The 13,542-nt window shown below is 39.1% G+C and overlaps 1 protein-coding gene across 3 annotated transcripts in view; it reads left to right on the top strand.

Moving 5' to 3' along the window:
- PIK3R3 (phosphoinositide-3-kinase regulatory subunit 3) overlaps nt 1-13,542 on the top strand; it is a 117,932-nt gene that overhangs the window by 87,665 nt on the left and 16,725 nt on the right. For all 3 annotated transcript variants that reach the window (XM_036026017.1, XM_028511378.2, XM_028511379.2), the window contains 2 exons: nt 5,202-5,344; nt 7,833-8,009. In XM_036026017.1, coding sequence (XP_035881910.1) covers nt 5,202-5,344; nt 7,833-8,009 — 320 coding nt within the window. The remainder of the gene's footprint in view (nt 1-5,201; nt 5,345-7,832; nt 8,010-13,542) is intronic.

Genomic DNA, 13,542 nt, shown 5'->3' with positions numbered 1-13,542 from the left:
CTACTGGCAACCTGGCCCACAACCCAGGCATGTGCCCTGACTGGGAATTAAACTGGTGATCTTTTGGTTCACAGCCCGCACTCAATCCACTGAGCTACACCAGCCAGGGCAGAAAGTCTTCTACAACCATGAAAGAATGAGGAAGTTTGTGTTTACTGATCTTGAGTGATTTCTAAGATATATTAAGTAAAAAATGCAAGCTATAGAAAAATGTATGTAGTATCCTTTTATTCATGGTTTTAAAAAAAGAGAGTAGAGGGTGTTACATGTGTACATGTTAAAAAACGTGCTCAGAATGTTTCTGGCCAGAAACTGATATATCCTCTGGGTAAGATCATTAAGACAGTAAGAGTCCAAAAGTAGAAAACTTACCCTTTATATATCCTTTATATATTTGATATATTCTTTCTGTGTGTATGTGTTACCTTCTTAAAATACATAAAACTAACTGAATTAGAATTCAGGAGATTTATTTCCTAATCCTGGTTATGTTAAAAATTGCTTATGTCCATTGAGAGAGTCTGTGTTTAAAGTTCCCATCTTTAAGTTGGAGATAAGGGCAACCCCAACTATATTTGAGTGAGTGTGTGTGGGAGAGAGGCAGAGAATCTGGTTTGAAAGTTCAGTATGATCATCCAAAAATGTTTGTTAAATACTTAGGCTATGCATGACACTAATTCCCTAGTTGTAAGACTTCCATTCATTCAGGTTCAGGTGGTTCTGAATGATGGCTGTTCTGTAGTTTAGTTGTAATTTTGATGTGGTTGTGGGAAGAGGCCAGTACCCTGTTTACCTGTGCTGCCATCTTGATGGGAAGTCTGGACCTCATTTCCTAAACTCTCTTCTCGCTGTACGCCAGTCACACTAGCCCCTTTGCTGTCCTGTGAATATACTAGACCTGTTTCCTCCCTTTGTGTATTTGTTCTGGCCATTTCCTTGCCTGAAACACATCCCCTTACCCGCAGATAGACAGTCACCTGGCCAGCCCCCTCAGCTCCTTCAAGTCTTTGCTCAAATGTTGTCATCAAATAAGGCCTACCTGACAACTTTATTTCAAATTGTAACTCATATTCCAAATTTCTTTTCCCACTCTACTTCTTTTCATAGTACTTGTTACCTACTAACAAACTGTGTACTTTATTTATTTACCATGTCTGTTATTTATTGTCTGTATAACCTCTTAAACCATAAGTTCCTAGAGGGTAGAAAAAAAATTTTAAGATTTTTTTGTTAGCCCTGGCTGGCGTAGCTCAGTGGATTGAGCACAGGCTGCGAACCAGAGCATCACAGGTTCGATTCCCAGTCAGGGCACATACCTGGGTTTCAGGCCAGGTCCCTAGTGGGGGCCATGTGAGAGGCAACCACACATTGATGTTTCTCTCTCTCTCTTTCTCCCTCTTTTCCCCTCTCTAAAAAAATAAGTAAGTAAAATCTTTTTTAAAAATTTAATTTAAAAAAAGATTTTTTAAAACTTATTTTTAGAGAGGTGAAGGGAAGGAAAAAGAAAGGGAGAGAAACATCAATGTATGGTTGCCTCTTGCACACCTCCTACTGGGGGACCTGGCCTGCAACCTGGATATGTGTCCTAGACTCGAAATTAAACCAGCAACCCTTGGTTTACAGGCAGGTGCTCAGTCCACTGAGCCACACCAGCCAGGGTGAGGGCAGAAATTTTTATCTAAGCTTATTCACTTATGTATCTCAAACACTTCAAATAGTACCTGGCATAGAGTTAGTGTTCAATTATTATTTTTTTTTAGATTTTATTTATTTATTTTTAGAGAGGGAAGGGGGGGAGGGAGGGAGGGAGAGAGAGAGAGAGAAACATCAGTGTGCGGTTGCTGGGGGTTATGGCCTGCAACCCAGGAATGTACCCTGGCTGGGAATTGAACCTGAGACACTTTGGTTCCCAGCCCACACTCAATCCACTGAGCTACGCCAGCCAGGGCTAGTGTTCAATTATTTTTGAATGAATATATGGAAGGTAATGAACTAAAAGCACTCCACCCTTGGCAAGGGCATAGAGTCAGAGTCATGGTATGAAATGGAGTCTAGGGAGGGCTAACCCTCCTGTGGGTAGAGGCTAGAAAAAATGGCCACTGTCGCATGCAGCTTTGGCTTGGTATCGAGCTGTATTTCTGCTCTCATGACTGGAGAAGGCAGAGAAAACCCCACATGCTGCGAACATGCTTAGTAATGCTGGGGATTTCACAGCAGATTATGCATTCTGAGCAGCTGAAATGACACTGGATTCTGGACTTGGAATCCCTGGTTGGAGCATTGGGTGTGGGGGGGTAGATGGAGGCAATCAAAAGGCCCCAAGTGGGTCGAATTTAGATGATGGCTAAATTTCTCTATGTGAGATTTCAGAGCAGGGACTGAGCACAGAAGGGCCACGGAGGCTTAAAGCTTTGGGAGGTGGAGAAGGAGAGGGAGGGATCCAGTGATTAGTAGTACAGGAGATATGTTGGGACAGTAAGTGTTAAAGAGAGATTAAAGAATTGACCTCCTCTGTTTATAGACCTCCTTGTGTTACAGTGTTTATGAATATCGCAGACCTCCTCTCTATTTCTATGAAATATTAGGTAAAATCTGGATTGCTTTGATGTAAGTGAATTCTTCCCTGATAATGGGAAAGAGATGGTATATAAGTCAGAGTTGGCAAAAGGGGATAAGACCTAAAAGATGGCATATGAGGATATTTGACTTCTGGATTACATATAATTAGGAGGAAGAGTGATAGGACTTAAGATGGATTGATGGATTGGGATAAGAGATGGGAATTTGGCAGTGAGATCACTGGTGGTCTTGGAAGGGCCTGTAGAATGGTGAGTACAGAAGCCAGAATACGGTGAGTTGGAGTGTGAATGAGAGATGAGGAAAGAGAGCCATATAAACAACTTTTTCAAGAAGCTTAACTGTGACTGGGAGAGAACTTAGGGTTTGGGATTTTTTTTCAGAGTGGTGTAACTAGAACTTGTTTGTATGTTGATGAGAAGGAACCATTAGACTGGGAGAGTTAATGATGTCAGAGGGGCTGGCTGATGTGATGGATGAAGTACCTGAGAAAGGAAGCAGAGGTGTTATCCATAACACAAGTAAAATAAGGAGAAGGAAGAAAAGGGGATGGATAGGTTTATAGTTTTGGTGGTAGGCATAGTGGCATTGTTTGTGGGGAAGCTGCTGCTTTGGCAGTGATACCAAAAACCTTTCTGTTTGCTGCCCCACCAACACATATAACAGTGTTAGTAAACTCTAGTTAATGGTGTTTTCTTTGAACATACAGGACCTGTGCTTTGTAGGTAATTTTTAATCTTACAAGGAAGTCAAGACTCTCCGCTATAATTTCCAAATTGTAGAATTTATAGCTAAATATGTAGATATGGGCATTTCAGTATGTTTACTGTATTTTTTGAGATAGGTATGATATAACCTCAACAATATGGAACATCATAAATGTTTGAGCTTCCCTCATCAGCCAATCCCCTTATGTTCCAACCCTACTGAACAATTGCTTATTCCTGAACATACCCTATTATTTCATGTCCATGCCATGCAATGCCTCTATATACAATGCTGAATTTTCCCTACCCCAATTCTTTAAGACCTAGCACACATATTGCCTTCTCCTTGAAGCCTCTGTAAAGCTAATTCACCCCACTTGATTTCCTCTACCATGACATAAAACAAAACCTATTAAATATTAAAGGTTAGAAATCTATTTCACCTGTATATTACAAATCCTCTTCTTTATCACCACTTGGTACTTTCTGTATAGTGGGTTTTCAATAATCGTTTGTTGAGATTAATAAATGCTGGATAGTTGAGGAACTATCTAATAAGCACCAAACTTTAAAAATTGTAAACCCAGGATAGTAATGCTAAAGCCTACAGAAGCCCTCAGAGCTCATTGCAATGTATGGGACTACCTACCTTATTGCTGAAAGGCTTAGTCTGTTGGGCTTTGTTCTATGAAGTTTGTAGTTTTTCATCTTATTCCACATCTGATTTTAGCAACTATTCTCCTTTTCATTTTCTGCTTTTAATCAGATTAACCTGATGATGAATCTATTTGGAAAACTACATGCTTTAGAAATGAAAGTAAGAATAATTAGACTTTATAGGGTTCTTCTGGGAATAAGACTTTGCATGTTGGTGTATGGACTCCTCTGCTTTGTTCACTCACTCCTTCAGCATCTTCTGGGGGTCAGCAGTACAGTAGGTGCAAAGGCAGAACTTCATCCTTGTCTTCAAGCTGTTTAGGGTTAATCCCTCTTAGCAGCACAGAGGCAGTGGTTCTCAGCTATACTTCAGGTAGTAGTTCTTTTATTTTAGAGTTTGAATGATGCATTTTGCATATAAGTAATAAGAGTAGGAATTAAATAAAGGGTCTTGTTTTCAGCCCAGTGGTTTTCAACCAGTGTACCACAAGAATTTTTATATATTTATTTTTTAATCCTCACTCTCGATGTTTATTGATTTTAGAGAGAGAGGATATATTTACTGATTTTATTGATTTTAGAGGGAGAGAGAAGGAGATATTGATTCATTGCCTCCCATACATTCCCTGGCTGGACATTGAATCTGCAACCTAGGTACGTGTTCTGATAGGGAATCTAACTTGCAACCTTTTGGTGCACAGGGAACGATGTTCCAACCAACTGAGCCACCTGGCTAGACCAAGAGAATTTTAAAAACATGTATTACCTGACTATTTAGTCAGGGGTACTGACCTCTTTTCCCTTAGATGGTCAAATAAAAAAAATGACAGCCCTGGCTGGTGTGGCTTAGTGGATTGAGTGCCGGCCTGTGAACCAAAGGGTCACCCATTCGATTCCCAGTCAGGGCACATGCCTGGGTTGTGGGCCAGGTCCCCAGTTGAGGGTGTGTGAGAGGCAACCACACATTGATATTTCTCTTCCTTTCTTGCTCCTTCCCTTCCCCTCTCTCTCTAAAAAAAATAAATAAAATCTTTAAAAAAAATGGTAACAGCAAATACAACAATAGCTGTCCAGTGTGACTGAATCAAAATTATACCTATTTTTTGGTGTGCCACAGAATTTTAGTAATTTATGTGTGCCATGAGATGAAAAAGGTTGAAAATTGCTATTTAAAAACTTCTAAATTGTCTTATATGGAATAGTAACAAAATTATAAAGCAAAGAAATGAAGTGTATGTCTTTTCTTTTTCTCTCTTATAGGAAATACAGATGAAGCGGACTGCAATTGAAGCTTTTAATGAAACAATTAAAATATTTGAGGAGCAGTGTCACACACAGGAACAGTATCGCAAAGAATACATTGAGCGATTTCGTAGAGAGGGGAATGAAAAGGAAATTGAACGGTAAATCCACCCAATACCTCCAAGAACATCAGTGAGACAAGACGTCTTTTCTTCCCCAGTAATCTCTGTTGTGTTTGCTTTTACCCCTCAAACTTCACAGTGCTTCCATATGGAAATACTTGCTGTTCCCACCAGTGGCACCAAACTGTACCTCCTCTCTTCTGCATTCTTTCTCCATTCTCCTAAATGTTAACTCCTGCTCACCTTGTAGAACTCAGCTTAGACATGACTTTCTCTAGAAAATCCTCCGACTCCCTCAACTGATACGGGGGCTTTTTGTCTCTACCCCTACAGTACCTGGTCCTGATCTCTAATGTAACGTTTACTGAATGCCCCTCTCTTAGCTGCAAGTTTGTTGAAAGTAAAGATGTTGTCTTATTTTTGCTGATAGTTATAGCACCTGTTATGGTTCTGGAGAGTGCATAGTGGTACTCACTGAATATTTGTTGAACCGAAAATCAATAGCAGGAGTCCCAGAATAAACTGGAGGTAGAACAAGACCGTGGGCAGGAATGGCAGCCTGCCTATCACAGACAACTGTAGTCTTTGTGATCATCAGGTTAAAAAGTGGTGAGGGCCTGAACCAGAGCAGGAAAGGAGGTGGAGTTAATGGAAATGCTGAGGACTTGAGGCCTGAGCAGCAATGATAGCTGTAGGATAAGTCAAAGATCATTTCTATTGACTAAGGGATATGAGTCACTAAGGGATGGTCTTATCCACCTAACTAGAGTATGTAAGGCGAGTTTAGAGTTGGAGCCAATGGGTTTGAGGTTCCTGTGAGAACCCAAATGGAGTTCCTGAAAGTCTATTGGATTTGGAATTCAGTACAGAAAAGATTGGGAGGCATAAGTGTGTAGGTGATGATAGATGCTAAAAATAAGATTACACGAGCAAATGAGCAGCCTGAGAAGTGTTGGTTCGGGCAACCAAAAGGGTATTGTAAGAGCAAATTTAGTGGAATATTGGAAGACTGAGGCAGGTAACAGTGGGTTGAGGAGTGAAGAAGTAGATAACAAATAAAAATGAATCCTATGCAAGGGAAAAGCAAAATTATTTCTCATGTTAGCACCAAAGTGTCAGTGAACTTCTGTGTGCTAAAAAATAGGGCTTAGTGCTGTGAGGCAGTATAGCTTAATGGTTGAAACCAGGGGCTTGAATTCTGTGTTGAATATTTACTAGCTGTGCGACCTTGGTTGAGTTACTTAACTCTTCAAGCCTGTTTTCTGCTCTGTAAGCTGTGGATAATACCTTGTTGAAATGCTTTGAGAATTAAGGGATACACACATACATATTCATGATACAGAAGGGCATGTGTGTGTGTATCTTGGCATATGGTATCAATAAATGACAATTATTAATAATGAAGAAATAGAAAAGAACTTGTAGTTTAGTTGCAAAGGGAGGTAAAGTAACATGATAATGTTTTAATAGTAATGTAAAACCACATATTGAATGACAAATGAGTGGTGTAGATAATTGTTGCCTTAAAGATTCAGAGCACAGCAAAACTTTGTGTGCTAGGAAGTGTATAGCTATTATGTACTGAGTACTTACTAAGATGTGTCAGGCATTGTTTAGTCCTTTACATGTATTACCACACCACATTTAATGTACACAGTAACCCAGTGAAGTAGGTGCTGTTTAAGTACCCGTTTTAAATGGAAGAGGAAATGAAAGCACAGAGAAGTTAAATAATTTGCCCATAGCCACACAGTAAGTAGCAGGCCAGAGATTTAAACTTAGGCAGGCTGACTGCAAAGCCATTGCTTTTAACTGCTATATTATCTTTTGATATCATACATACAGCTTCACTTTTTCAATCATGACTTGATTCGAAGGCCAAACAAGGTCATCAGGATTCTCTTTTATACTCTTGTCTTTTGGTTCCATTTTCCTTTGTGTTGGCTTTATCCTCAGGCAGGCTTCTCTATGAGATGGCAGAATAGCAGCCGGGAGTCTTAGAATCACGTACATATTCATAATTTAGCAATCCCAGTGGAAAGATCTCTGTTTATTATAGTTCTAGCAATAGCCTGGAATTGACTCTCATTAGTCAGTTGGGGTCTTACTGCTGTTCCTGAACCAGCAGTCACTGTAGCCTGAGGGTATGGATAGGATGGAATGGAATACTTATTTCCTTTGTATTGAATTTATTGGGGCGACACTGGTTAACAAAATTATACAGGTTTTAGGCACATAGTTCTATAATACATCATGTGTATGTGTATTGTGTGTTCACCACCCCAAGTTGGAATGGAATACTTTCATTGTCCAGGCTGGGTTGTGTGGCACTTCACCTGTGAATCTGAGATGGGTCAGGGAACCCATCAGGCACCATCAGGGGTCTATTATAAGTAGAGTGGGTATGGATGTGGGCCAGGTAAAAACAGTAGATGTTGACCGCACTTAAAATATTAGGGTTGTGCTCACTCTATAGAATGTCTGTTTGGTTCCTGTTTTACCTTTAACATATCAAATATTTTCACAGAATTATGATGAATTACGACAAATTGAAATCACGGCTGGGAGAGATTCACGATAGCAAAATGCGTCTAGAGCAGGATTTGAAGAAACAAGCTTTGGACAACCGGGAAATAGATAAAAAAATGAACAGTATCAAACCTGACTTGATCCAGCTACGCAAGATACGCGATCAACACCTTGTGTAAGTAGTGCTGCCCTGTATGGGAGGGAACCACCAGCACCAGGTTACTATTAGCACTAGAAACATTAGAGGTAGAAGAACAGATCTGTAATTGAGAACTAGACAGTGAAGTTGTAAGAATGTAGAGAAGCATTCTTGTTAGTAGTAGGGGTACCAGATTTCACCTAAAGTCAATGTGTGGGAGCAAAGTAGGACTCTAATCCATACAAATGCCTTGGAAGTCTTGGGGTGGCTGTGGCATGAATAAAATGATGTAGCTTAAAAAATACAGAGTAACATTTGCCTAAAACACAAAAACCAGAATCTTTGGTAATATAGAAATAGAAATTATTCCTCAGGGGCATAGGCAAAGACACTAGTACTACAGGCCTATAGATAAGTATACAGAATAATCTACTAAAGGGATTTTATTTTGAAGAAGTGAAATTCTATATTTAAGTAACAGAAATGTGTTGATAGCAGACATGAAAGATAATTTTATCTGAGGAGTGGAATCCAACTTTTTAATATTATGGAAAACTATATGATTTAGCTAGATACAGGGATATTATTCAAATATATAGATTGAAAGATATACCGTGTTTTGCCATGTATAATGTGCACTTTTTTGCCCACATTTTTGGATGGAAAAATAAGAGTGTGCGTTATACGTGGGTAGTACTAATTCTGTATGTATATAAACATTTTTAATTCTTTTATTTATGCTTATGCCTTAAAAGTGTAACTATAGAAAGCAATAATGATACCCATGTGCAAAATAATACCCTGGAATATGATAATCAGTTTTGTTTCTAAATATAAATAAATAAATAATTGAATTAAAAAATTAAAACAAGCCCTGGCTGGTATGGCCCAGTGGATTGAGGGCCAGCCTATGAACTAGGCAGTCACTGGTTCAGTTCCCAGTCAGGGCACATGTCTGGGTTGCAGGCCGGGTCCCCAGTTGGTGCACTAAAGGGAATCACACACTGATGTTTCTCTCCCCCTCTCCCTCCCTTCCCCTCTCTAAAAAATAAATACATAAATTAATAAATTAATAAAAGACTTTTTTTTTCCTGGAAGTTTGGGCCAAAAAGGCATTATACATGGCAAAATACGGTATTAGCAGAACAAATTATGTGGATTATGTTTTTAAGACAAATGACTGTTTGAAAGGGAAAAATCCAAGAGAAAGCAAAATATATTAGGTTTAATTCTAGGTAAGGAATAGATTGTTATGAAATATGTTCATAGGTCTCAGGCACGTAAAACAATTCAGTTCAAACTCCTGGCAGGAGAAGATGGAGTAAAGACCTCTGACTGTGTTTTCCATAGACATCAGGCTTTCTTTGTGTGAGAAAGGGAGAGGGAATAAAACACAAGCTTAGAAGTTGGAACAGTGGCTGCTGAGTTTCAGTAGAGGATAATTTAAGGTGATTGTTTTGGAGCCAATTACAACTACATTATGCCAGGTAGTTTTTAGTGCACTCTTGTCTAGAGATCATTTCCATTCGCTAATATGGCACCAAAAAAAGTTAAGCAAGTACATATAGCATCCGGAAGAGCATCCGGAAGGGCATCTCCTTGCCTTTTTACCAAAGGCTTGTCTAAAGTCAGGGTGTGTCTGCTCTTGGAATACTCACATGGTTCTGGTCACATAATGAAGCTGAAGAAATGCCCAAGAAGTCTTTGCTATGGACCAAAGGATTGAATAGAAGCACTTCTTTGCTCTGGAAAGCAGTGATATTTAGAAATAAACCATCCCAAAGAGTGTAAATAAGTGTGGCAAACTAGAACTTAAAAAGTTTCTTTAATGAGTTAAATAAGTTAAATATAAAAGAGTTTTGATAACATCATGAATGATAAGCCATGACCTACTAGTAAAGACAATTAGGAGGTTTAGGGAGACGCAGACAAGTCCTACCTCTTCTGGAAGGGTTGTTTCAGGGAGGATAGTGCAGTGTTTCTAACAAAGATAATACTAGGCTTGGTGGACTGGATCTGTTCCAGTGCTGGAATTGTCCAGTCAGTCCTGAAGGAGACTGGTTGTAACATGTGTGCTGCACACTGAGTATGATCTCTCGTTGGTCCTGTTTTGAAGTTGGAGTAGGTTGGAATTCTGCAGTACCTAATTAGAGATTGTCTTTAGTTCATCAAGCCCCCTTTGGGTGTGGCCTTTTTCCTGACTTCCCACTGCATAGCCTACAAGGATTCTGTGAGATTCTCTGCTAGCATCCCAGTGTACTGTTCCTAGGATATTCTTGAGAGCTTAAATATAGAACTTCTTTCTTAAGCATAGAATAAAATTTTCTTAAATATAAAATCCTTTAAAATTTCCTTTCCAAAAAAGGAATTTGGTTGTTCATGTGCAGTTCTTTTTATCAGGAGCTAGTTTTTATGATTGCCATTTACTTTCCTTCATATTTATAAACCTATATTCATAAATTTAAAATAAAGAATAACTTACCATAATAATACAGGTGCATTAGTGATGAGTTTTGAGTAAAATGTACTAGAGGGGTTTGCAGCTAAAGAGGTTCTGTGGAGGATGGTGTGTTCTCTTATTTATTTTTTTGTGTAACAAAATTTTATTGAGCCTTAACTGGTGTGGCTCAGTTGGTTGGGTGTCATCCCGAAAAGTGAAGGGTCACTAGTTCAATTCCCAGTCAGGGGACATGCTTGGGTTGCAGGTTTGGTTGGGGCACGTACAAGAGGCAACCAATTGATGTTTCTCTTTCACATCGGTGTTTCTCTCCCTCTTTTTCTCTCTCCCCCCTCTAAAAATAGAGAAATAAAATCTTTTAAAAGTTTTATAGTGATTAGTTTATATCCCATACAATTTACCCATTTTGAAGTGTATAATGCAATATTTTTATTATATTCACAGGTATTTGCAACCATCATCACAGTCAATTTTAGAACATGTTCATTAATCTGAACAGAAACCATGTACCCTTAACCTAGAATCCCCTATCACCTTGTTCCCTTCAGCCCTAAACAACCACTAATCTATTTTCTGTTTCTGTTGCCTATTCTGAACATTCACATAAATGAAATCATGTAATATGTAATCTTTTGGGAGCAGCTTCTTTCACTTGGCATAAAGTTTTTACTCATCCATGTGGTACATGTATCATATTCCATTGTGTGGATCTACCACATTTTATTTAACTATTTACTCATCAATTGATGGACATTTGGTTCGTTTCTAACTTGGGCTGTTATGAATAAAGTTGCTCTGATCATTTGTGTACAGGTTTTGTATGGATGTATGTTTTCAGTTCTTCTGAGCATATGCTCAGGAGTAAGACAGCTGGGTCACATTGTAACTCTGTGTTTAATTCGGGTACTGCCAGGCTTTTCTGAAGTGGCCACATTGGTTTGCATTTCCACCAGTGATGGTCTGGGTTTTTGTTTTTGTTTTTTTTTAAAGTAATGAATCACTCCTTAATTTAGCTCATAAGTTAAAATTTTTTAAACTGATTTTTCATTTCAAGATGTCTTATATTTTATTTCACTATTATGTAGGGAGTATGAAGTTCTGTTTATAAAATTTAGCATAAGACAAATTGTATTCCTCTTTTTCTTTATTTTTTAAAATATATTTAATTGATTATGCTATTACAGTTGTCCCGCTTTTTCCTCTCTTTGCTTCCCCAATTCCTTCCAGCAGTCCCCAACTTAGTTCATTTCCATGGGTCATGCATATAAATTCTTTGGCTACCTCATTTCCTGTACTGTTCTTAACATCCCCCTTCTATTCTGTAGCTACCAATTTGTACTTCTTAATCCCTGCAGCATTTCCCCATGCTTCTCCCCATTCTCCCTCCCTACTGATAACCCTCCAAATGATCTCCATTATCTATGGTTCTGTTTCTGTTCTGCTTGTTTGCTTCATTTGTTTTTTAGATTCAATTGTGGATAGTTGTGCATTTATTGCCATTTTCATGTTCATAGCTTTGATCTTCTTTTTCTTAAGTAAGTCCCTTTAACTTTTCATATAATAATGGTTTGGTGATGATGAACTCCTTTAACTTCAGCCTGTCTGGGAAGCACTTTATCTGCCCTTCCATTCTAAATGATAGCTCTGCTGGATAGACTAAACTAGGTTATAGTCCTTGCTTTTCATTGCTTTGAATACTTCTTGCCAGTTCCTTCTGACCTGCGAAGTTTCTTTTGAGAAATCAGCTGACAGTCTTACAGGAACTCCTTTGTAGGTAACTGTCTGCTTTTCTCTTGCTGCTTCTAAGATCATCTTTTTATTTTTAACCATGGCATATTAATCATTATGTGTCTTGATGTGGTCCTTTTTGCATCCATCTTGTTTGGGGCAATGTGCTTCCTGGATTTGTATGTCTATTTCCTTCACCAAATTAGGGACATTTCCTTTCCTTATTTTTTTCAAATAAGTTTTCAGGTTTTTTTTTAAAGATTTTATTTATTTATTTTTAGACAGAGAGGAAGGGTGGGAGAAAGAGAGGGAGAGAAACATCAGTGTGTTATTGCCACTTGTGTACCCCCTACTGGGGACCTGGCCTGCAACCCAGGTATGTGCCCTGATTGGGAATTGAACCAGTGACACTTTGGTTCCCATGCTGGTGCTCAATCCACTGAGCCACACCAGCCAGGGCAGTTTTCAATTTCTTGCTCTTCCTCTTCTTCTGGCATCCCTATTATTTGGATGTTCGTATGTTTAAAGATGCCCCAGAAGTTCCTAAGCCTATCCTTGTTTTTTTTTTCTTTAATTTTTTTTCTTCTTGCTGTTCTGATTGAATGTTTTCTTCTTTATGTTCCAAATCATTGATTTGATTCTTGGCTTCATCCATTCCACTGTTGATTCCCTGTAAAGTTTTCTTTATTTCATTTAGCGTAACCTTCATTTCTGCCTGGGTCTTTTTTTATGTTGTTGAAGTTCCCAATGAATTTCTTGGGTACCCTAATAATGAGTGTTTTGAACTCTGCATCTGATTGATTGCTTATCTCCATTTTGTTTAGTTCTTTTTTTGGAGTTTTGGTGTGTTCTTTCATTTGGGCCATGTTTCTTTGTCTCCTTGTTTTGGCAGCCTGCATGTGTTTGTTTCTATGTATTAGGTAGAGCTGCTTTGACTTCCTGTTTTAGTAGCGTGGCCTATTGTAGAAAGTGTGTCTGTAAATTGGATGAAGTGGAGCCTTATGTAATCGCCAGAGTGGGCCAACCTGTGTGAACCAGGCTGATGGAGTCACAGGTATGGTGTTGCCGCTTTGTGTCTCTGTGTGGGGGAGGGCTCTGCGAAGGGACAGTGGCCACTGCCTGGCCTCTGGAGTTTTGTCTGGGAAAAAACTGTTCTATGCACTCACCCTGATGCCAGATACTTCAGTTTCTCTCTGTATGCCAGTTCAAGCTCCTGCTACAGTCCTGGAGACCAGAGGGAGTGAGTCAGCATGAGTCCTAAGTCCTTTAAGAGGAGACACGTGAGAATCCCGCACTTTCTTATGCCGCTACCACCCCTCCCCACCTGCCACTGGTTTTTACAGCCAGAAGTTATTGGGACTTATCTTCCTGGTACTGGAATCC

This window comes from Phyllostomus discolor, chromosome 5, assembly GCF_004126475.2.
Source record: "Phyllostomus discolor isolate MPI-MPIP mPhyDis1 chromosome 5, mPhyDis1.pri.v3, whole genome shotgun sequence".
NCBI lineage: Eukaryota > Metazoa > Chordata > Mammalia > Chiroptera > Phyllostomidae > Phyllostomus > Phyllostomus discolor.
Note: the sequence above shows the minus strand (reverse complement) of the source record. Positions and strands in the feature narration are given on the sequence as shown.